At 38.2% G+C, this 26,316-nt stretch overlaps 1 protein-coding gene across 35 annotated transcripts in view; it reads left to right on the top strand.

The window, feature by feature from the left end:
- LOC100005008 overlaps positions 1 to 26,316 on the top strand; it is a 46,988-nt gene that overhangs the window by 7,912 nt on the left and 12,760 nt on the right. For all 35 annotated transcript variants that reach the window (XR_015520737.1, XR_015520735.1, XR_015520730.1 and 32 more), the window contains 17 exons: positions 2,424 to 2,485; positions 4,455 to 4,704; positions 6,568 to 6,666; positions 8,423 to 8,542; positions 10,699 to 10,759; positions 12,582 to 12,702; positions 12,792 to 12,949; positions 13,708 to 13,814; positions 16,009 to 16,294; positions 18,469 to 18,651; positions 20,659 to 20,833; positions 21,499 to 21,543; positions 22,767 to 22,884; positions 23,190 to 23,289; positions 23,652 to 23,844; positions 24,127 to 24,172; positions 24,641 to 24,792. Coding sequence is in view for 5 of the 35 variants with exons in the window: in XM_087301908.1 (XP_087158034.1) it covers positions 2,424 to 2,485; positions 4,455 to 4,704; positions 6,568 to 6,666; positions 8,423 to 8,542; positions 10,699 to 10,759; positions 12,582 to 12,702; positions 12,792 to 12,949; positions 13,708 to 13,814; positions 16,009 to 16,294; positions 18,469 to 18,651; positions 20,659 to 20,833; positions 21,499 to 21,543; positions 22,767 to 22,884; positions 23,190 to 23,289; positions 23,652 to 23,844; positions 24,127 to 24,172; positions 24,641 to 24,792 (2,276 nt within the window). In the remaining 30 variants the exon portion in view is untranslated. The remainder of the gene's footprint in view (positions 1 to 2,423; positions 2,486 to 4,454; positions 4,705 to 6,567; positions 6,667 to 8,422; positions 8,543 to 10,698; positions 10,760 to 12,581; positions 12,703 to 12,791; positions 12,950 to 13,707; positions 13,815 to 16,008; positions 16,295 to 18,468; positions 18,652 to 20,658; positions 20,834 to 21,498; positions 21,544 to 22,766; positions 22,885 to 23,189; positions 23,290 to 23,651; positions 23,845 to 24,126; positions 24,173 to 24,640; positions 24,793 to 26,316) is intronic.

Genomic DNA, 26,316 nt, shown 5'->3' with positions numbered 1-26,316 from the left:
CGCGTGCACGCGGCGCCTCTCTAACAGACATCTGTAGAGCTGCGGGCTGGGCGACACCCAACACATTTGCAAGGTTTTACAATCTGCGAGTGGAGCCGGTTTCCTCAAGGGTATTAGGTAACCCTTTGGTGATTGAGGAGACAACTCGGTAGGGTGTTGAAACACGCTTGCTGCGCCATTCTCCCTAACACGGAGGTACGTGCGCCTTTTTTATCTGTCAGTAAAGTTCCCCGTCAGGTGAGCCCTGCAGATTCCTCCGTGGCCCCCAGCACTGACTCAGCGGAGGAGTCACTTGCTGGCCCACTACGTTGTAGGTCTGCCCGCTGGTCAGCCCGCGTTTTGGGTATAGGTGCCTGCTATGCGTGATCCCCACTAGGCGATCCCATAGGCTTATTCCGCCACGGTTAAGTCCCCCCCCTGGGCGGACCCGTGTCTTCCCTCTCCGCTAACCACTCTTTGCTATGCGTACTCCCCCTTTTTAGGGCTAGTCCATAGGTAAATTCTGCCATCTATCCCCCCCTTGGGTAACGGATGGCCTCCGCAGCGTCCTCCCTATCGGGATTGCACGCTTCCCAACGTACTGTCGTATTTCCTAGAATTATCTAGATGCTCACGACTTCCCAAAAAATATATCTAAATCCGTAAAACTTCTGTTGAAGTAGGATAAATTAGGGCCAGGGACACGTTGGAGGACCGCGCCCCCCATGATGTGGGTGCGTCACGCTTGCTTGACTATCTCCTCATCGGGGGTGTTGGTAAGGTGCAGTCATTATGGCGCTTTCCATATTCTCCCATTCATGGCACTGAAGTTCCCCAACCGAAGGGGAACGTTCGAGGTTACAGAAGTAACCCTTCGTTCCCCGAGGAGGGGAACGGAAGTGCCATATTCCGTCGCCATAATGACTGTCCCTTAGCTGTTTGAAAGTCTCTTCAGCTTAAAAGGATGGCGTCTGCTGGCTTCAGGTGTGCTTATATGCTGAGATGATTGCAGATGTCGCACACCTGCGCAAGCTTACGCTGCCAATTAATTTCATTCATTGGCCCGTTCAATACTCTCCAGATAAGCGGCTTCTGATACGAATCCTCCCATTCATGGCACTTCCGTTCCCCTCCTCGGGGAACGAAGGGTTACTTCTGTAACCTCGAACGTTCTCTGTAAAGTCATTCTACATTGCAAAAAATGCTTTTCTTACTTTGTTTTGGTCTTGTTTCTTATCTGTATATTTTAAATTCATAAATCAAGAAGCATTATATTATTATATATTTTTTCTTGCAAGTTAGATCAAATTCATAATAATACTGTAAATGTGATAAAAGTTTTACCATTAACTGCGACTAGACAATAATTTTATTTGAATGTAATTTATGCTGTATTATATATTATTATGCTATATAATATATTATTTATTTATTATAGTTTATTTTATTTGTATTTTATATTTTCATTGATTTTATTTTTATTATTTTATTTTTATTTAATTCGGTTATTATTTTAATAATAGCAAATTTAGCAATAGCAATTTTAACAAGATTTTTTCTTTGTATTTCATATTTCATACTTTGTTTTTTTTTTATTTTACTTGTATTTTTATTTTATTTCATTTTAAATGCGATAAAAGTTTAGCAATTAATTGCACCAAGAAAATTTATTTGATTTTAGTTTTAAATTTTAATTTATATGTAAAATTTTTAAGTATTTATGACAAAATATTTTGCAATTAATTGAAACAAAAATATTTTATTTGTGTTTTATACTTTATATTTTATTTGTATTTATTGTTTGTATTTATATTTATTTTATTTTATTCATTTTATTTTTTATTTTATTTTTATTTTATTTTAAATGTAATAAGTTTTAGCAATTAATTGCTACTAGAACATTTATTTTATTTGTATTTTATATTGTTTACGTTTAATTTTATTTTATTTTGCTTGCATTTTATTTTTATTTTATCTGCATTTATTTAAGTTTTGTTTTATTAATTTAAATTTAATTTTATTTCAAATGTAGAGGTGATTAAAAGCTTTACCAATTAATTGCAACTAGAAGTTTTATTTTATTTAAATGTAATATTTTATCATTTTTTTTTTTGCATTTATTTTATATTAAATTTGAGAAAAGTTTTAGCTATTAATTGCAAGTAGAAAATTTGAGACCGGCTGAAGCCTAGTCAGAAATAATGGCAGAAATTATGTCTCTGAGGCAAAGGTTTACACTACTAATATGTTTTAAGTTACCCGATGCTAGAAAAAAGGTATTTCTAAATGTATTTTGAAGTTACCAACAAGCTAAACGTAAACATGGAAAAAATAATGTAATAAATAATAAAAAGATGTACAAAAATGTTGAGAGAGCGTGTCTAATAATAAATCAGCTTTTTTGCAAAGTCAGTAAACTCATTTTATGCTCAAATCTCTTACAGAAATGGTGATGCTCCTTTGCCTCCTCCTGATGTTCAGATCAATACACAGATGAAAACTCAAGGTACTTTTTAATGTGTTTTTCTTGACGATAAATAGTATCTATTAAATATGCTAGCTATGGAGCTTAAAATATACCAAAACAATCTGAATTTGAATGGACTATAATATGCAGAGCTAGTGTTGTTCAGCCAATGATGAACTTGCGGTGAAAGTGTGACTATTTTCAATTTCACAAGGTTCCTTTTACAGGATGGACGTTGTGATGTGATTTAAATACAATCAGTAAATTAGCATCCGTTTAGTTGTTAAAGTATAAAAAGAGACGACACCATTTAAACGCAGGCGCCGTCATGAGCCACAGACCAGCACAGAAACTCCATTGAAAATACTGGGGTAAAATAAATTTCCATATTTTGAAGACATGGCGCGGAAAAGTATAATTTAATGCAGTGCTTCTTGTTTGGTCTGAGACCCACTTTCGTATCTCCACCAGACAGTGAAGATCGCTGTTTTTATAAAGAAATCAGATCTTAAATGCAGCGATTTTATATGAGATGACGATTAACTGTAAGCCCTGGGGCTGGCTGACGGAAATTAAAGGGCACCTATGGTGAAAAATCTACTTTTCAAGCTGTTTGGACAAACTGGTGTGTAAGTATAGTGTATAGACCGTCAAATTGTGGTGATATCAACACACCCAGTCCTTTTTTTCTTTTCAATTTAACAACATAAAAACGGTGGACCAATTGGAGCGGTTTTCATGTGCACGTGTTCATGTTGCACGTCTGCCATTTTCAGCGTGTGAGTCAAAGCGATATCAATAAAGAAACACCCGTGCTCTATTTTTAGATGAAAAGCTCATTGGGCTCAACACAAGATAAATATTCTCCACATTATCGCTCTATTCAGAATTATTGCTTGTACCTTTTGCGTGGCGCCGTGCATTTCGGAGTTCTGGGCGTGGGTTTCTGTCAGGGTGCACGCTGCGGAGCTTCGGGTCGACGGCTCGGCCCGGCGCCGTTGTGTTTGCCCTGGTGGAGGCTTGTGTTTGGAGTTCTGTAATGCGTGGAGCGACGATTCGGGACACTTCATGTTTCTGTCACGTCACTGAGTGTGTCTGGTGTGCCGTGTTGCGGCGCATTCTGTGCCTCAGTCAAAGTTAATTCAGTGTGTGTGGTTATTAGTCTAGGTGTACAAGCTCGACACTTATACATCGAGACTATACAAACTATACAACGACACAAATGATTTCGTACTCTCTGCTTGGTCTGTGTCCGAGTTGTACATGTACGGCTGAATGCTCATCCTAGCTTAGCTCAGCTTCTCTCTCTGTCTGTCAGCCTGTCTGTTGCAAACACAGAGCGTGGGGGCTCTTGGCTCCACCCCCTTGTTACGTTGGGCGGGAAGCCGAAACTGTGAAGCAACACGCCCCTAAAACAGCAAACTTTGTACATGCCCCCATGACACTTTTAAACACATTAGAATAAAAACATCTGAACTGTGTGTTGAACTAAACCTAAACTGGCACACTCAGAACAACCATAATATTAATATTAAATCATAAAAAAGGGGTCAACTATGTGCCCTTTAAAAGTCCATGTGCATATACCCCATTGTGTTCATTTGAATTATAAACGATTGCTATACTATTGCGATATTGCTATAAGTCAAAGTAAATTCAGAAATCGTTAATTACTTTTTTTATTTGTGTTTTCCATACTGACACAACCTTTTCTGATTTGGGGTTGTCCTATTAGGCAAGGCAAGTTTATTTATGTAGCGCATTTCATACACGGTGGCACTTCGAAGTGCTTTACATAAACAGGAATATAAGAGACGAGTATAAAAAAAATAAAAACAAATAATATAAAAACAGCCGAAAGCAGCGTATAGATGGTATGGTTTTTTCCATATTCTAAAACACCGGTGTATCATATTTTCCCACTTTACTTCCCCCATTCCGGTGATCCTTTTTTTATTTATATATATATATTTTTTTATTTTTTTATTTTTTTTATTTTTTTTTGCAGAAACGGACATCCAACATGAGGCTAGTGTGGACGGTTCATCTCATCAGTCGACATCCGCTTCTGTTCCCCCTGATCTTCTAGATGTTAAAAGCAGTGAAACGTTAGTGTGGCCGTCTTCGATCTCCATCAGCTCCGGTTTATCAGTGGAAGCACTGAGGTCTGCTGATTCGGATGATTCCCCTGCGGCTTCAGACTCGCCAAAAACACATCAGCATCTCTCTAAAGGCCAACACAATGTACAGAAAGCAAGGTGATGTGTTATTTAGAGCTGCGTGATGCGTCCTTTTTACATTTGCAGGTTTCTCAGTAGTAGAAGTAGTCGTAGTTGGGTAAACTTAGAGTGCACATAAATAAACAGTTTTATTTGCTGAAATAATAAAGGAAAAATGTACAATCACCGGCCACTTTATTAGGTACACCTTACTAGTACTGGGTTGGACCCCTTTTGCCTTCAGAACTGCTTAATCCTTCATGGCAGAGATTCAACAAGCTACTGGAAATATTCCTCAGAAATTTTGCTCCATATTGACATGATAGCATCACACAGTTGCTGCAGATTTGTCGGCTGCACATCCATGATGCCATCTATCTTTCCACCACATCCCAAAAGTGCTCAATTGGATTGAGCTCTGGTGACTGTGGAGGCCATTTGAGTACAGTGAACTCATTGCCATGTTCAAGAAACCAGATTATTCACGCTTTAAGACATGGTGCGTTATTTTGCTATAAGCAACCATCAGAAGATGAGGACACTGTGGTCATAAAGGGATGGACATGGTCAGCAGCACTACTCAGGTAGGCTGTGGTGTTGACACGATGCTCAATTGGTACTAATGGACCCAAAGTGTGCCAAGAAAATATTCCCCACACCATTACACCACCACCACCAGCCTGAACTGTTGATACAAGAAAGGATGGATCCATGCTTTCATGTTGTTGAGGACAAATTCTGACCCGACCATCTGAATGTGTCAGCAGAAATGGAGACTCAATGACTCATCAGAGCAGGCAACGTTTCTCCAATCTTCTATTGTCCAGTTTTGGTGAGCCTGTGTGATATGTAGCCTCAGTTTCCTGTTCTTAGCTGACAGGAGCGGCACCCGGTGTGGTCTTCTGCTGCTGTAGGCCATCTTCCTCAAGGTTGGACGTGTTGTGTGTTCAGAGATGCTCTTCTGCAGAGCTCGGTTGTAACGAGTGCTTATTTGAGTTACTGTTGCCTTTCTATCAGCTGGAAAACAGTCTGGCCATTCTCCTCTGACCTCTGGCATTAACAAGGCATTTGTGCCCACAGAACTGCCGCTCACTGGATATTTTCTCTTGTTCAGACCATTCCCTGTAAACCCTAGAGAAGGTTGTGCGTGAAATTCCCAGTAGATCAGCAGTTTCTGAAATACTCAGACCAGCCCGTCTGGCACCAACAACCATGCCACGTTCAAAGTCACGTAAATCAACTTTCTTCTCCATTCTGATGCTCAGTTTGAACTTCAGCAGATCATCTTGACCATGTCTACATGCCTAAATGCATTGAGTTGCTGCCATGTGATTGGCTGATTAGAAATTTGCGCTAACAGGCCATTGTACCTAATAAAGTGGCCGGTGAGTGTTTATCATACAAAAATAAACTTTATTATTACTGTTTCCCCCATCTCAACTATGTCTTGATTACATTTTTACACATTAGTCAGTGCACTCAAAAAATTCTTGGTTGTCGTAATCGACGGTTCAGATTTGGGCAAACCAAATGTTGGCTTAGCTTTTACTTTTACTGTTACATTTTAATCACACATTTAAAGTCTGTGTGAAATCCAAATTCGCATGGTTTAGTTTGCAGATAAAAAATTAATTAGTGCAAGTTAATAAGTTTTTGTAATCAAATCTGAGCATTTGCTTTCATATTTGGAGTGGCGGTCATTATTTTTAGCCACGCCCCGCTTGCCATTAGTTTACTAAGAGTGAATGATGTGCAAAGAAAGCCCCGCCCCCTACTCAATATTCCCTTTCAGTTTAAAGTACATTAGCACGCTTTAAACCCAATGGTTGGGTTTGTCCATATTTGACCCAACAGTGATTCAGCATTTTTTTTACAGTGGGTGATTTACTTTCTTCATTACAGTAAAACAGATAAGCTGACGGATGTTCAGTGGGCCAATGAAGAGATCCATCTCCAATCAGAGAGCCTTCAGAAAATGCCTGACAGACCCAAGAAACCACGGTACAGTCCAGAATTTGTTTGCACTTTATTTTACAGTATGTACATTACTGGAATGAGTAGTGAAAAATCAAGTGCTATTGCTTGCCAATAGATGAAGTGTAAGTAGAATAGAAGTATCTGTTGTCAATACTACCCAAAGTATGAGTAAAAGTAGCCCTTCTAACAGTACTCAAGAGTAGTGAGATGGTGAAAATCAATCCATCATATACCCTGCAGATAAAAATGTGGCTTACATCAGTGTCATTTACTTTTAAGGCTGTTTCTAAGTGTGAAAAGGTCAATTATTTGCCATTCATGGGAAATACATGTATAATGTGAGGTGAGAACACGTTACAATAATATGTGCACCTACAATAAGCAGACAGAAAACAATCTAGCTGTGCTGATATGTTAATGTACATGTTTTGACCTTTGACCCCTGACTAATAAGTTACGAGTGTCCAGCAGGTGGTGCCGCTAACCGAGCTTATTTAGCGCTGATAGAATACATACAGTTTGTGAGTGAAAACGTAACATTCTGTAGTGCAATTAATGATTGCTTATGGCCATTTGGTGACTTCAGTCAGGGGCGCCTGCAGGATTTTATTCAAAGGTACGCACATATCCAGCACCACCCTGCCCCATCCTCCCTTATTCTTATTTCAATCTCAAAAAACACTGATGATTGCTGTCAAAGGCAACATTATTTAAGACACTATTATGCCGCGAGTGAGACAGGAAATGAAAACACATCGTGTCTTAATTTCTATATATTTTTTGTTGGTCAGTTATCTACTAGATTAACAAGAATAACGAATAACATCTGAAGTGAAGTGCTTCAAAAGCAGTCTCTAACTCTTTTAGAAGGGTGAGAGAACTACTATATATGGCGGCACGATGGCTCAGTGGTTAGCACCGTCGCCTCACAGCAAGAAGGTCACTGGGTCGAGTCCCGGCTGGGTCAGTTGGCATGTCTGTGTGGAGTTTGCATGTTCTCGCACGCATATGGGTGGTTTCGCCTGGAAGGGCATCCGCTGTGTATAGCATTTTCTGGAATAGTTGGCGATTCATTCCGCTGTGGCAACCCGTGACAACTTGGGAGACTTTATATATATTATATAAATATATATATATATATATATTTACATATATATGTTACATATATGGAGTTACATATATGTTGTCAGGTTACTTTTTCATGCATTACCACTGTACACTGTAGGTAACCCTTATTTTTATTTATGATATATATACATATATCATATACATATACATATATATACATACACATACACATATACATATATATACACACACACACACACACACACACACATATATATACACACACACACATATATATATATATATATATATGTATATATATATATATATATATATATATATATATGTGTATATATATATATATATATATATATATATATATATATATATATATATATATATATATATATATATATATGTGTGTATATATATATATATGTGTGTATATATATATATGTGTGTGTATGTATGTATGTATGTATGTATATATGCGTGTATATATATATATATATATATATATATATATATATATATATATATATATATATATATATATATATATATATTTATTTATTTATTGATTTATGTAGGTGTGTACATATACATATGTGTTTAAAATTGCGACTTGTTTTAGATTTGTAGCATTGTGTCAACTCGTTTATAGCCTAGTGCTTTGCAAAGTTTGGCAATCTTGTGATCTGTCTGTTTGCAGGGCTGCAACCATTCGTGTGAGTAGGAAGAAGCAAACATTATCAGGGCAGAAATCAGACCAGACTCGCAGTGAGTTTACCGTGTCTCAGTCCAGCTGGCTTGACGTGTGGAAAGGACGCAAGTAAATAACTTTTTACATTATCCTTTAAATCAGAGCTTCACGCTCTATTCACACGGGGCGTCAGCGTCAACGCTTCCCATTCACTTTGAATAGGTGACGTCAGGCGTTGCCGAACTGCATTGTGGATCTGTCGACGCCGCTTCAGAGGCGTTGCTTGCTGCAGAAGTTAGGACCAGCTCAACTTTTCAAGCGCCGACAGAAGCGTCAGCCAATGAGATCGCTGTATGCAAATACACCAGCTAGACAATGGCCTATTGCTGACTGAATTTCATTGGCTGACGCTGCTATGACGATCGCGTCAGCCCCAACTTCAGACACGCCTTCAGTCAAGCGTTGATGCTGGAGCCCCGTGTGAATGGGGCGTCAGGGAAGAGTGAACTTTACATTAAAGTCTGCTTGAAATCAAAATTTACACTGTATATCTTGCTAGCTCAAGTTGTTATTTTTAAGGTGAATAATTGATGCAAGTAAAAAAAGTTGACTGCTTTGGTAATCTTCAATGGAAGTCTGAACAGTTTTTCTGTCAGATCTTGTCTTCTGTGCACATTCTGCTGAATAACATTGTTTTCAAGACGGTCACATGCCGTAAGCATGCTGTTCTTTTCAATGCCACATTTTACTGCACATGCAGAGATTCAACAACAACAACCAAGAACATTGTTGTCCCATCATGCCCAGCGCTCACGTGTTTTAAAGCTAAGGCTTTAATACTAGTGCATTACAAACGGCACAGAGTACCCTTTCAAAAAAAAAAAGATGTCAACTTTAAGTTCATTTTCTGAAGTAATGTTGAAGTACACGCCTCAGATCTCTCTTTTAAATTTCATATTTTCTACAGGATGCTTTACAATAATATATTAGGCAGAACTGAAGCCAAAACTGCAGATCATAGTCCAAAATTTAGAACAAATAAATTAATATGTTGGGGAAAGCATTAAATACAATTTTAATAAACAAAAAAAAGAAGAGAAATATATTTTAAAAATATTACATTTAGTTGAAATGGGTTTGTTTTTTTTCGCAGTAGATTTTAAAAGCTCTAAATTGAGCTCAGGTACTGATCGTTCTTGATGTGTTTTAGCAGCTTCTTTGGAGTTTACCTGTGCTCAATTCTGTTGACTGGACATGATTTGAAAAGGCATACACCTGTCTATATAAGGTCCCAGGGTTGACAGTGCATATCAAAGCACAAACCAAGCATGAAGACAAAGGAATTGTCTGTAGACCTCCGAGACTGCTCTGAAAGTTTTAATGAGCACAGTAGGCTTCATCATCTGTAAGTGGAAGATGTTTGGAACCACCAGGACTCTTCCTAGAGCTGGCCGGCCATCTAAACTGAGTGATCAGGGAGAAGGGTCTTAGTCAGGAAGGTGACTAATAACCTGATGGTCACTCTGTCTGAGCTCCTGCGTTCTTCTGTAGAGAGAGGAGAACCTTACTGAAGGACAACCATCTGTGCAGCAATCCACCAATCAGGCCTGTATGGTAGAGCGATCAGATGGAAGAAACTCCCGCTTGGAAATTCGCCAAAAGGCATCTGAAGGACTCTCAGACCATCAGAAACTAAACTCTCTGCTCTGATGAGACTCAAACTGAACTCTTTGGAGTGAACGCCAGGCGTTACGTTTGGAGAACAGCAGGCAGCGCTCATCAGCAGGCTAACAGCATCCCTACAGTGAAGCATGGTGGTGTTGGCATCATGCTGTGGGGATGTGTTTCAGCAGCAGGAACTGGAAGACTAGTCAGGATGGAGGGAAAGATGAATGCAGCAATGTACAGAGACATCCTGAATGAAGACCTGCACAAGAGTGCTCTTGACCTCAGACTGGGGCAACGGTTCATCTTCCAGCAGGACAATGACCCACCGACAAAATACCAATGGAGTGGCTTCACAACAACTCGGTGAATGTCCTTGAGTGGCCCAGCCAGAGCCCAGACCTAAATCCTATTGAACATCTCTGGAGAGATCTTAAAATGGCTGTACACCATCGCGTCATAATGAGATATTAAATATCAATGCTAAAATGAAGTGCTTTAATTGAAAGTAGCAGTTATAGAAACTAACATAGAAACAAACGCGTAAAGCATATTAGTATTTCTAACAAAATGTTGCTAAAAGAAAGTTTTAGATTGATGTTACCTTTAATGTTTTGTAGGCACATGGTACTTTGGGCCACTCTAGACGGGAATCTGATGTCAATGTGGAAAAAACGCACAGTGAGTTGTTTTACTTTTTTCCAATAGTGAACAAGGCTGCACAATACTGTGAAAATATGCAATGTTGTTGTTGTTGAGTGTTGTGAAAATGGCATTTCTTACAATATATTGCTAACTTACAAAACTATTTTATCTGCAATTTAAAAAAAGTAACATAATAAAACCCAAATATCCTCCAACTTTTCCTAAATTTGTGTGAATTTCTTTCTAACATTGTTATTTTAGTAAATTTACAAAACGCAAAAAAGCTATGGGTATTTATACCTTTAAAGGTCCTGTGAAGTGATTTTAAATGTGCATTTTTATTCGATGTTTGACGTAATCTCAACCAAAACATGAAGAGATATCTTACAATACAGATGCTAATATCTAAAAAAAACGTTATTTTAATTTTGTGCAACCTTTAATTAACATAGCTCATGCATTTTAATATCTGATACTTTTCCTCGTGTCTCTGAATATGCGTGCCTTTGTTGCCTAGTTACTTCTTGCTAACTTTCTAATAGCGAAATCATACCTTTACTTCAGATATGTCTTTGAAAGTGAGGTGTGGACATTCGCTGATGGTCTTGCAGCTTGCATATACACTACCTGACAATAGTCTTGTCGTCTATTCAAGTTTTAGCAACAACAAATAATAACTTGACTTCGAGTTGATCATTTGGTATTAGAAGTGGCTTATATGAAAGGCGAAGGCTTCTAGATTATGCTTGTTTTAACATAATAAAATATGACCATGGCTTGATTTTGTTAATATTTAATCAGGACAGTAAGGTCTGACTCTGCTTAGACTAAAGTCTCATCACTGAACAGAAATAATGTCCAGTATAGAATATAAAGTCCTGCTGCAGTGGAGACAGAATGAATATTGTGTCTGACTCCATCATGAGCTTGGAGGACTGCATCCATACACCTCTGACATGACTCAAATCACTGATTTATAAAGTCATCTGGAATGAAGAAGAAAGCGTTCCTGCAGGACTCCCAGAGTTCATCAAGATTCATCTTCAATGCCTCCTCCTTCATCATACCCCAGACATACTCAATGTTTATGTCTGGTGACTAAACTGGACAATCCTGGAGCACTCTTTGCTTTCAGGAGCTTTGATGTGGAGGCTGAAGTATGAGAAGGAGCGCTATCCTGCTGGAGAATTGTTCCTCTCCTGTGGTTTGTAATGTAATGGGCAGCACAAATGTCTTGATATCTCAGGCTGTCGATGTTGCAGATCTCTCGCACACCCCATACTGAATGTAACCCAAAACCATGATTTTTTTCTTAACCGAACTTGACTGATTTCTGTGAGAGTCTTGGCTTCATGCTGGTTCCAGTAGGTCTTCTGCAGTATTTGTGATGATTGGGATGCAGTTCAACAGTTCAACAGAAAATCCACCTTCTGCCACTTCCAAATGATCAACTAAAGTCAAGTTATTATTTGTTTCGTGTACAACTGGGATCAACGATAAGACTTTTGTCAAGTACTGTAGGCTGTATCAACAAAATGATTGTATTTTTAGGCTAATGACTTGTTAATTATGACTGCAGACATTCACAGCTTTATTTTAATATCTCAATAGAAGCTTTGAATGTAAATCTGACGTGACGATATGACATCTTGTATGAGAAACAGTCAGAATGATTGCTATGGTTAATACTAGTAGTTCTGGTAGTTCCAGTATTCATGTATTGCACTTCTCTGCAATGTCGATATTGTGTTCGTTATTATCACGATAACAATATTTTTTCGATATATTGTGCAGCCCTAATACTTAATTAATAATGCCCTATTTTTTTTAATAAATCCACATTTTGATCATTCCCCAGGACAAATTCACAGAGTATGTGTTTCATGTTGCGAGTGTCACCAACATAAGCAAGCAGGAACACGGACGCTTCTCCATCCATTTACAGAAGAAGCACTTTGAGTTCATGGCTCACAACGCAGGTAGGGACGAGCTGTGGGGAGCTCTGATGGAAACGGAGAGCTGTTCAGCTCATTATTTGCTTTATTTTCATGTGAACGTTGTGTCGTAGCTGTGCAGGACGGCTGGTTGCACTCTCTTTATGACAGTCGTGGAAGGGAAGCGATCGCCGCACCCAAAAAACACGGACCGCTAAGCATGAAAGACCGACGTAAAAAAGTCTACTCCGCTATCTGTGGACACTCCCTTTGGATTTACAGCAGCAAAGAGGTGCGATTAATCTGGTTTTTACATTTAAAACCATTATATTCCCTGCTAAAAAATCCAGCTTAAACCAGCCTAAGCTGGTTTGTTGATTTAAGTTGGTTGACCAGGCTGGTTTTAGAGGGCTTTTGGCCATTTCCAGGCTGGTTTCCAGCCATTTCCAGCCTGGTCTTAGCTGGTCAGGCTGGAAAATGACCAGCTAAAACCAGCTTGACCAGCCTGGTTTGAGCTGGACACAACTGGTTTTGGCTGGACTCCCAGCCTGGCTAGGCTGGTCAAGCTGGTTTTAGCTGGTCATCTCCCAGCCTAACCAGCTAAGACCAGGCTGGAAATAGCTGGAATTCAGCCTGGAAATGGCCAAAACCCCTCTAAAACCAGCCTGGTCGACCAGCTAAATCTATCCAACCAGCTTAGGCTGGTTTAAGCTGGATTTTTCAGCAGGGTTAACTAAGTATGAAAATGCAGTCATATACGTGTGCTTGTCAACAATGCAGCATTAGTAGCTGTATTTATAAATTGCTAACTAATGTCTATTAATACTTAACAAATGAGGAATGAACCATTTGCTAGTGCTTAATAATAAATGATGTATTGTGTGCAGTTATTATAAGAGTTTTAACCCAAATAAAAACGTTTCACAGCATGAAGCAGCACCTGCCTGTGTTGAATGTTGAGAATGTAAAAGTGTACAAATAAATGTAACACGTAAAGCAGGCTATACATTTGTTAAACACGTGACAAGGAAATTGTGTTTGAATCGGCAGGACTTCAATCTAGGTCTCGGCATGATGTGTGTGTCTATGAATATCGCGTCTGTGAAGTCCACAGGACGCTACGGCTTCAGTCTCATTACCCCATACAGGACCTTTAAGTAAGTGTCTCCTTTTATCTTCTAATGTTATTGCAGAATATCAGTAAGTCTGTTGTGTAAGACTGAAGGGTTTATTCTGCAACCGCCTACATGTGCATTATCCCACTTATTAGATGGCTAAACTAAACAAACAGACTAAAACGTTGTGTTAAAAAGCTGAAAAATCAACTGAATGCAGCCTAGACTAACCTACTTATTGTTCAGTCAAAAGTTTGCACCATACAGTCAAAACAGCAGCTTGAAAGATATACCCCTGCTGAAAAATCTAGCTTAAACCAGTCTAGGCTAGTTGGCTGGTTTTAGCTGGTTGACCAGCCTGGTTTTAGAGGGTTTTGGGCCATTTCCAGGCTGGTTTGCCTGGTCTTAGCTGGTCGGGCTGGAAAATGACAAGCTAAATCCAGCTAAAACTGGACATAGCTGGTTTTGGCTGGACTCCCAGCCTGGCTAGGTTTTAGCTGGATTTAGCTGGAAGACCAGGCTGGAAATGGCCAAAACACCTCTAAAACCAGGCTGGTCAACCAGCCAACCAGCCTAGACTGGTTTAAGCTAGATTTTTCTGTAGGGACACGAGAGAACGGGTACCACTTTACTTGAAGGGTGTGTTCATTTGACATGTTTATAGTCAATACATGACACAATAATATATGTGTAACGGAGGCCAGCTAGTGAGTGCTGTGCAGGTAAACCTCACTCCTCTGACCTCTAAAGGTGCTCTAGCGACAGATGCTAGAGGCCATGGTCTTTTGCCTCCTTGTTAGAGCAACCGACTCCCATGCAGAAGGTCGCTGGTTCGATCTCAGCCCGGAGCGGGTTGGGTGGCGTAGGACCGGCAGGGTTACATATGCATACTTATGATAACTGTTCATACATGTCATTCGCCCAGTTGTGTCATTTTTAAATGCAAAGTTTTTCAATAAAAAGCATTCACAGATGCAAATCCATCCTTTTAAATGTTGCATGAGAGCGTTGGATGATGTGTTTTTTGCGCGATCAATTCCTGATCATTTGCATAATGTTTTTAGTCAAAGACATGCAATTTATTTACTTTGTACTGAAATAAATGTTAAAGGAATTTTATATTTAAAACTGTCAAACAGAATAAAGTGTAATCACAATAATAATAATTCCTTACATTTAAATAGTGCTTTTCGCAATAGGGGAATCTCTGCATCCACAACCAGTGGGCAGCATCTACCTGGATGACGCGACGGCAGCCATTTTGTATTAAGCAGTGTGTGAACGAGGCGCACAACTAACGCGCTTTGCGCTGGACAATAGACCGGCTTTGTTCTGGATCATTGAACAATCTATTATGCGCTTGTTAAGTGTGACGTCACGCTAAGCGGCTTCCGGGTCCAAGCACTCTATTCAACTGAATGGGGAGACTCATGAAATGGCAATAATAAACGTTTACAAAGCGATTTAATACTTTCGAAAATCACGATCGCAGTATATATATGTCCATGCCTAATATGTGAAAGTGATTAATTTTTTTATAAATTGTTAAATTTTTGGTATTTGTTATGCAGCAAGCCCAGAGATTGTTGTGTACACTATGATTTTTTATAAAATTAACTTTAATGTGTGATAGTAATAAAACGCGATCATAAACGAATGATTTCTCCACTCAAATGAATAGAGGCTTGGACCCGGAAACAGTATTACATACGACACCAACACGTCACCACTTAACAAGCGGATAGTTCCTCAAAATAGCAACGCGCCAGCAATGCGCCTTAACGCACCTCTTTTTTTAGACCAGAACGCCTATGGGCGCACATATCAGCGCAAATGCATTTGCTATTTAAACGGCGTGCTGCAAAACGTCAAAACGACACTTGTGCCAAGCTGAAACTAGCAAACAACAACTGCGTCGTGCCTTGCGCCGCATTGCACCAGGTGTATGTTAGGGCCCTTAATGTGCAGTTTGTCCTGTAAAGTCTGTATACTGTCTTGCTGCTTATTTTTGGCCAGGACACTCTCGTGAAAGAGATTATTTATCTCAGAGAGCATTTTCTGGTCAAATAAAGATTAAACAATTAAAGTGCCACGTCATGATTATAAAGTTATCATGACATTCTCATGAACACCCCCTTTAAGTAAAGTCTCACCAGAAAATTTTCCCCTTATCTTACAGCATGTCTCATGGTTTGTTTTGCCGTAGGCCGTGAAGTAACCCGACCGGTTTGTTCAGTTTTTCTGCAGACTCCAGTAAAGAGGCGAGCGCGTGGCTGGAGAGTCTGAATGACGTGATCCGCAACGCTCTGTCCTACAGCGAGGTGGCGCTCCGGCTGTGGTCCAGTCCCTGTAATAAGGTCTGCGCTGACTGTGGCGCCGCCAACCCAGAGTGGGCATCGGTGAACCTGCTGGTGGTCATCTGTGAGGCCTGTGCGGGCGCACATCGCTCCATGGGCAGCAGCCGCTCCAAAGTCAGAGGCCTGAAACTAGATGATAAGGTTTGGACCGAGCCTTTAATTCAGGTGAGTTTTGTCATGCTACGACCTGTATTTCTAGAGCTTTAACACTGAGGGTGCTATCATACTGACAGCGCAATGCAACACCAGACATGACAAGTGTTTTTGCTAATTTCAGCCAGAGGCATAATTTTCAGATTATATGGCCCTTTGATCTAAATCATCATATTTTGGTTTTGGGGGTCTCCAAGAACAAACTGATATACATGCAATATGTTTATAATATGCATTTTTTTTACCTAATTATCTCAACGACTCGCATATGATTCGTTCAGCAATTCATTTGCTCTTAAACCCCTCCTTAGCATGAGGCTAATCTATGCTGATTGGTCCGATGACCCAGTCTGTTGTGATTGGTCAGCTGCGTTCAGCGCCACACAGAAAGAAATGCTCGCCACGGCTATAAAGTAGCAGAGAGCATTCATTCATTCATTATCGGCTTAGTCCATTTATTAATCTGGGGTCGCCACAGTGGAATGATCCGCCACTTATCCAGCACATGTTTTACGCAGCGGATGCCCTTCCAGCTGCAACCCATTTCTGGGAAACACCCATACACACTCATACTACGGACAATTTAGCCTACTCAATTCACCTGTACCGCATGTCTTTGGACTGTGGGGGAAACACTCAGAGGAAACCCACCTGAACGCAGGGAGAACATGCAAACTCCACACAGAAACGCCAACTGAGCCAGCCGAGGCTCGAATCAGCGAATCAATTTGTTTATAAAGGCTAAATTTGCTTTCATAGGTTTATTTTGGACCATTTTCATACAGAGCCTTTACTGTATACTGTACAGCTCCATATACGCTTTAAATTCTGTATTTTTAGTGAATAACCAAATATTAACTTATAGACTCATTGATCGTGCCACCCCATAACATTTTCTTTACAAATTTAGATAAGTAATTGTTCAATAAAATTGTTCCAAAATAATATCTATATTTATAAAATAGTTTTATCCCGTCAAGCCGTTTATAAAAATGTTAAATCAATTTAAAAGTAACATTAATAGCCTTATATCATGCTTTTTCTGTGAAATTTCCACTGAAAGTGTAGCTCACTTATTTTGGAAATGTCCTTTTGTTTTGTTTTTTAAGATTAATGTGATTGAATTACTAAATAAATAAATAAATCATTGATCTCGCCATGTGATTTGCCATCATGAGGCAAAATACCAGCCCTGAGGTGTCCGACCTAACAGCTTCATTTGCAGCTCCGCACCGCCTGCACTTGGCTAATCTTGCTGGCTGCAGGCGTGGTTCAAGCCGAACGCACCTAGTCTGTATGTATGGGTGTTTCCCAATACTGTGTTGCAACTGGAGGGGCTAAATTAAACATGCTGGAACAGTTGACGGTTCATTCCGCTGTGGAGACCTCTGAAATGAAGAATAAGCCCAAGAAATATTAATGAAACCTGTAGTTACCTCATAAATGAAAAGCTCAGTTTTGACCATATTTGGAATGGTCATGAATATTAATGAGCTCTGCTTTGATGCTCCAGAGCTCTCATGAGTGCCTGCTTTCTTTCTCACTAACACAGCTTGATGTCCTCTGAAATACACACATGCAAAATATATATACTTTATTTGTTAAAAAACAAATGAAGAAACTAGTCAATGGATTGTTAACCATCTTTTGGTTATTATTATTATTAGGATTGTTTTAGTTGGCAGCATTTCAGCCTCTTTAATCCACCAGAATAACCTAGTTTGCTCCTGGGTTGTGTTTTGAATGACACATAATCAATTTTGATTATACTCAACAGAAAAGACTAACAGTATTTGCCGTTGTACTTAAAATTTTAACATGCATGAAAACAAAGGCAAGAATTAATGTCAACCTTTGCATAAACAGATGCGTTTGATAAAGTCCATTGGCATCCTTCACAAAAATCACACAGTAAGAGCTGAGTGATATGAAACCATGCATATTTGTATATTAAATTGTTATATGGAGCAATCTACATGTGTTTGTTGCCTCATTACAAACATATGTAGCAATTTCACAGCATTTAATATTTTGATATGGTACCTTTTATATTTAATTGACTGTTTTCAGATTGCGTGTCAGTGATTTTATAAGATGTGGGCCTTTTCATTAATCGGTAACAACTCAAATGTGTTTTAATAAATGTCTAATAGTCTTCTAACAGTGTGTCCGTTTGATGCTTTCAGCTGTTTGTCCTGCACGGCAATAAAACTGCCAACAATGTTTGGGGTCACAACATCCCTCCGACTGAGCAGATCAGCCCCCTCGCCTCTCCAGACCAGAGGGCGGAGTTCATTCTGGCTAAATACCACAAAGGACTTTACCGTAAAGCTCACCCTCTCGCCGCCAGCCAGAAACTGCTGGACCAGGTGAGGATGTCTGCTGGTTGAACGAATTGGAATTAATTATATCTGAAAGAGTCTTTGAGTTTATTTTAGGCTGCTTTCACACCTGTGAATCGATTCAGTTGTTCCGAAACAGAGATTACAATTGTTACATTGTTGCTCTTTGCTCTTGGAGCGGTTCGCTTTCACACTGCAAAGTTTCTAAACGGACCAAAAGAGCTAAAACAAGTCACGTGCGAGTAAACTCTCCTTACATTGGTCAGAGTGTCAGGGTTTATTTTGCAGCGTCCCGCTCAGCTGTCAGGAGAGGTGGTGGTTTGGTGGTGATTGACAGGGTGCGCGCGCGACATGTCTGAGGAGAGACGCGGTGGGGAGGGGTGAGAAGAGTGCGCGACGATGCCTATTTGAGGGAGGAAGACGCGAGATTACCGGGAGATCATCACTCGTTTGCGGGCATCCGGAGACTCGCGAAACTTCCCGCCCTACTCATAACTCTCTCTTCATATAGCCGTAAGCCTATTACATATCCATAATACACTGTGATATAACCGCGCTCGGATCAGATCGCTTTCTCACTGCAATCGAACCGCTCCAGGGTTCGTTTCAATCGAGCCGAGACCACCTCATTCAAGCGATCTCGGAGCGATTACTTTGGTACGGAACAGAGCGCGATTGCCCTGTTCACATATGCCAAACGAACCGCGCTAACTGGGCAAACAAGACACGTTCCCAAACAAAAGTGTAGGTGTGAAAGCACCCTTAATGTCCTTGTGTTATACTGTAATACTCAACAATATCGGATGTTTATCAATATCGTGCAGCCCTATTAACAAGTTATGCTGGATATGAAGAATAGCAGTTTTTTTGTGTGTAAAATGAACATTGATTGACCCAAAATATTAATAAGATCGTCATCATATATATATAATTAAAGTGTAAAATGTTCTACATGTCTATTAGGCCCCGTTTACACTAATACGTTTTAGTTTTAAAACGCATAAGTTTTGCTACGGTCACGCCATTCGTCCACACTACGCCGGAGTTTTCGAGCGCCGAAAATGGAGTGTTTTGGAAACGCTGGAGAGGCTGTTTTCATTCTGAAACGCTGCTGCTCCGTCTCAGTGTGGATGAGGGAAAACGGAGACATCTGAAAACGGAGGCGGGGCTACTGAGATTCGCTAGCTGATTGGGGCTTTTGTGTCATTGCGTATCCTTCCCTTATTCGTCAAGCCCCTATCACATGACTGTAACACATGGCTTTAACGCTACCGCAAGACAGCAGACTAGTCTTCACTGTAAACAACAACATGGACACAGAAATGGGAGCGTTGTTTACACTATTGTCTGTTTTAGGCGCCATTGTGCAGTTATACATTTGTTACGTTTAGTAACAACTCGACCTCGTCGTCTGTCCACAAAAATACCTCTCTTGCTTTCTTTGCCATCGCGTTCATTGTTCAACTGGCGTTTGTTGACTAACAATAACCAAATGCTGAGCGAGACGCATGATTCCTGTTTATACTAGAGCGCGCATGCCCAGAGTGCATGAATGGTCACGTGATATACGTTTTTGGTGGCGTAGTGTGGACGGAGATATGTTCAGAAACGCTAGGTGAAACGCTAGTGTGGACGCCGATTGTTTTTGATCTAAAAAGCCGTTTTAAAACTAAAACACTTTAGTGTAAACAGGGCATTATTGCATTATTGCAGGGCATTATAAATAAATGTTTTTGTCTTGTTTCTAGTCAAAACATCTAAAAGTGCTTTAACAGAGAAGCGTTCCCCATACAAGTAAAAAATTTAGTTTTTGTTTTCAGTAGTAATATGTCAAAATTAATGGAGTTTTTCTTTAAAGCAAGCTAAATAGCCCCCATTGAGGTGAGCAAAATAAACTGATTTCAAAGCAAAAACCAGATTGTATTATGGAAGTCAATGGGGCAAAAACAGCCACAAGCATAACGAAAGGGGAGTCAATTTGAACCGTGCACTGCAGACGGAGGTGTTAATGTGCGTGTTTGTGCTGCTCTTCAGAGGCTGCGGGAGGTGGTGTGTGGACCCGCTGTGGAGGAAACCGTGTCTCTGCTTTGCTCCGGAGCGAAAGTGTCCTGCAGCAGCTCGGATCCAGAGCTGAAATCCGCCATCGCTGTGGCCGAGAGCGCGGGACAGGCCCTGCAGACTGAACTGCTGCGTCACAATGAGTTTGTGGGTCAGTGGAGTCCAGAACAAGCACTACTGTATCAGCAAGAGCTTACACTGCAAAACATGCCATTCTTACCAAGAGTTTTAGTCTTGTTTGAAGTCCAAATGTCTGAAATTTCTTAAATCAAGAAGCATTTTCTAGAAAAGCAAAGCATATTGTCATGTTTTTAGAAATAATGAGTCAAAATTAAGTGAGTTTTTCCTTAAAACAAGCAAAATAATGATGTTTTTGATTTAAAAATATGATTATTTTACTTGTTTCAAGGAAAAATTCATTTATTTTTGACTTATAATTTCTGAAAACAAGACTATATTTTTTGCTTGTATAGAAAATGCTTATTGATTTAGGTGTAAATATCTTGGATTTTAAGATATTTGGACTAGAAACGAAAAAAACGATAAGAAAGGCATTTTTTTGCTGTGGTTTACAGTATACATTTGCTGTGAATTTACAACTATACAAATGAATGTGTAAAACTTCATTAGATTGTTGGTCATAATCTATTAGGTGCTAAAATGGTGTTTTTGTTTGTTTATTTTGTCTTTAAAGTGATGTCACACACCTTTATAAGTCTGTAGAATAAAAATCTTTGTTTTGTTGATCTTGAAGTTTGACCCGGGGCATATTTTAGTGAATTTTTCTCAGATTTTTGGTGTTTCTCTGTGTTCCAGAGGCTCCTGACTTTGAGCAGACGAGACATTCAGAGGAGCAGATGGGTAAGACTGAAACTCTGAGATCTAGACTTGGTTTATTTTCAAGATTATTGTACTCCGAATTACATAAATTCTCCCAACAGTAAGCTCTTTGGCTTTTCTGCCTCGTCCTGCAAATTATGACTTGTACTTTCCTGTTTTATTTCATTCATTTTCATTCTTGTGCAACAAAATAATAATAATAAAAATAAATAAAATAAATATATATATATATATATATATATATATATATATATATATATATATATATATATATATATATATATATATATATATATATATATATAACTAATATGATTTTTTAAGTATATAATACCATTTAAATAATAATTTCATTTACATACAATTACATAATATTTAAATAAAATAAAAGTTTTGTTAATAATAAAATAAAAATTATTAATTGTAAGAAATAAATAGTTTTAAATAAATAAGTTTAAATGAATAAAAATAATATAATTTTAATAAATAAATGATTTTTTAAATTCGTTCACTTTTATTCTTGTGCAAATTTAAAAATGAAATGAATTCAAATACATTATGTATGTATATATAATTAAAATAAATAAAATAATATCTGAATTTAAATAATTTAATAATACAATAAAAAATTAATTTCAATAAAATTATTTAATTATAATAAATGAATAATTTAATTTTAATAAATAAATAAAATTAAATAAATAAATAAAAATAACACAATTTAAATAAATGAATAAAGTATGGTGTGTACTTTACTGTCTTATTTAATTATTTTTTATTCTTATGCAAATTTTACAATTAAATTACTAAATTTATATAAAAATGTGTAGATATAATTAAAATAAAAAATAATTACATTTATATAATTAAATACAATTTAAATAATTACATTCAAATAAATAAAAATAATACAATTTAAATAAACGAATGCATAAAACAAGAAAGTATACGCACCATCATTTATTTATTTAATAAATTTTTATTCTGTGCAAATTTAAAAATTAAACAAATAACTAAATTTAAATAAAAAATGTGTATATATAATTAAAATAAAAAATAATTACATTTAAATAATTTTTATAAAATGAATGAATGAATGAATGAATGAATGAATGAATGAATGAATGAATGAATGAATGAACGAATGAACGAACGAACGAATGAATGAATGAACCAATGAACGAATGAATGAATGCCAGTGTTGTGTCATTGATGTGTGTGTTTTCTGTCTTCCACACATGCAGAGGAGCTGCATGGGAAGCTGGATGAGGAGCGTTTCTTGTTCTCTCAGGAGAACCAGTCTGCAGCCTATGATGTGCTGGATTTAACAGAGGTGGTCTCAGTGTTCGACTGCTCTGACGGGTGAGGAAAACCCAGCGCATGACGCATACATCTGTAAACTACAAAAAAGCATAACTTATTTGCTGTCATTAATTGACCTAATTGTTCGATATAAATTCAATTCATTGGTCGATATCAATATGGCTGGAGATATATTGTCCATCCCTAAAAAAACTATTGACATCCATAGTATTTGTTTTTAATAATATGGATGTAAATGTTTCAGGGTTTCAACATTCTCAGAAACCTTTATTTTGTCTTTGCATAAGATTAGTCCACGCAGATCAGAATCATTATTATTAATATTCATCATTGATCATGTATAGGGAGACTCATCAGTTTGAGGTGTCCACGCTGACCGACAGACTGACCTGCTCTGCTGATGAACGCAACGCTCTGCTCAGTCACATGACGCACATCATGAAGGTAAAACACTTCTCTTTTCTGGTAGCGAACGCCCTTTCAGCTGCAACCCAGTGCTGGGAAACACCCATACACAAACATTCACACACACGGCCAATTTAGCTTATTCAGTTCCCCTATAGCGCATGTGTTTGGACTGTGGGGGGAAATCAGAGCAGCCAGAGGAAACCCACACAAACACTGGGAGAACATGCAAACTCCACACAGAAATGCCCACTGGCCCAGTCGGGACTCGAACCGGCGACCTTCTTGCTGTGAGGCGACAGTGCTAACCACTGAGCCACCCAGATTGAAAGACTAAATAAAATCTGACAGCTGTATTTTGCATTGGTTTACAGTAGTGTGTGTGTGTGTGTGTACCGTAGGTTGTTCTTGCAGATACTGTAAAGCAGGACGATCTGCTGGGAGTGTTTGCCGTGTCCAAACTCTCGATTCGGGAAGGCGCTGCTCTTCAGTTTGCTGAGGTCTGGTGTTCGCTTCAGGAAGGAGAGATGAGCGTACACACACTACAGCTCCGCTCCAGAGAAACGCTGATCCTGAACGCCCAGACACGCTGCTGTCAGTATCAAACAATCTCCTTAACCCTTGTGTACTGTTCAGATTGACTTCCCTTTTAATTTGTTGGCGGCTGGCTTCCATTATAGTCACATTTTTAGTCATGCCTTCTTGGTTGTTGCTGGTTTTCCCTTTTGGAAGAGGGACAATCTCTCATTTTTACTGTTGAGCATGAAAAATCTAGAATAGATGACAAGAGATGAGTAAACTGAGGAATTTTTATGATGAATATAAATATTAAAGTATAAGTAGATATAATTAAAGGCTAATGTTTGGTCTGTGCAGATCTGCAGAGCTCAGAGAACTGCATCCTACTGGAGTTTCCTGACAGGTCAGTATCTCATACACTGTAATGATATAAAGGACTAATCTTGCTACTGGAGGGCCAATGACTTGCAGATTGAGCTTTAAAGGGCCATTTACCATCAGACATGTTTTTAAAACATGGTTGCGTTCATGGTTGTGCATGTAAACTTTGGGTTTCAACTGTATGTGATACGATTTGTGATATGATACAATATGTTATGATGCAATGCTAGATATATAATATGCAATAGGATGCAGTGTAAAGCAATATGATTTGTGATATGCCATGATATAATCTGAGATATGATATGGTACAATATTACATGATATGACACGATACAGTATTATATATGTAGTATGATACAATACAATAAGATATATGATATGATGCAAAATATATGATGTATGATATGATATACGATGCAAGATTTGATCTGTAATTTTTAATTAATGTCAGTGTATCTGACGAATGTGTGTGTGTGTGTTCGTGCAGGACGTTTCACATGCAGTTTGAGCTGGAGCACAGCTGCCGCAGGTGGCATGAGCTGCTACAGAAAGCCATGAGCTCCAGCACAGACGGGCAGCAGAGGGCAGGATCTGTGCCCACTTCTGTCCACCGCTGCATCTCCCACATCACACTGCACGGTGAGCCACTGCCAACATCACCAAACACCAGACAAGCTTTATCTATTGAGCTTGTTCTGCAATGCGGAAGTGCGATTGTTTTAGAACTTACGATTCGGTCGCCTATAGGAGAAATTACTAGGAATAACAATCGGCTAAAAAACAGTCAAACTACTGCCTCTACAAACAGGTGTGTTCATGACTATACGTAAATAGGTAGAATATCATAATAGGACAATGTCAGTTTGCAACATCAAGTAGCATAACCAGCTGTTTATAACATTTGACAGGATAAATGTAATATGATATGAGATATATCGATGTTATGTGACATGATATGATACAATATGATATGTGATATGCTATATATAATATGATACAATATGAGATATGGCACAATACAATAAAAGATAATGATGTTATGTGATATGATACGATATCAATGATGCGATATGATATGTAATTTGATACAATACGAGATAGGATACGATATATGATAATGATGTTGTAATATATGTGATACGATACAATATATGTGATGAAATGATACGATACGAGCTATATGATGTGATACGATATATGATCGATGTTGCAATATATGTGATACGATACAATATATGTGATGAAATGATACGATACGAGCTATATGATGTGATACGATATATGTTCGATATTGCAATATATGTGATACGATACAATATATGTGATGAAATGATACGATACGAGCTATATATGATACGATATATGATCGATGTAATATATGTGATACGATACAATATATGTGATGATACGATACGAGCTATATGATACGATACATGATATCGATGTTGTAATATATGTGATACGATACAATATATGTGATGATATGATGCGATACGAGCTATATGATACGATACAATATATGATCGATGTTGCAATATATGTGATACGATACAATATATGTGATGATATGATGCGATACGAGCTATATGATACTATAACATGTATGATATCGATGTTGTAATATATGTGATGATATGATGTGATACGAGCTATATGATATGATACGTTATCGATGATATATGATATGTAACAATAAAATATCATATGCGATGATACAATATGTGTGATTTGATACGTAAAATGATACGATACAAGATATATGATACGATATGTTATCAATAATATGTTATGATACAATATGATGTGATTTGAAACGTAAAATGATACGATACAAGATATGTGATACGATATGTTATCAATGATATGTTACGATACAATATGATTTGATTTGAAACGTAAAATGATAAGATACAAGATATATGATACGATATGTTATCAATGATATGTCACGAAACAATATGATGTGTGATTTGATGTGTAAAATGATACAATACAAGATATATGATACAATACGTTATCGATGATATGTTACGATACAATATGGTGTGTGATTTGATATGTAAAATGATACGATACAAGATATATGATACGATACGTTATCAATAATATGTTACGATACAATATGATGTGATTTGAAACGTAAAATGATACAATACAAGATAT

This window comes from Danio rerio, chromosome 21, assembly GCF_052040795.2.
Source record: "Danio rerio strain M-AB ecotype USA chromosome 21, GRCz13ab, whole genome shotgun sequence".
In the NCBI taxonomy this organism is placed as follows: Eukaryota; Metazoa; Chordata; class Actinopteri; order Cypriniformes; family Danionidae; genus Danio; species Danio rerio.
This window is presented reverse-complemented; position numbering and strand designations above follow the sequence as displayed.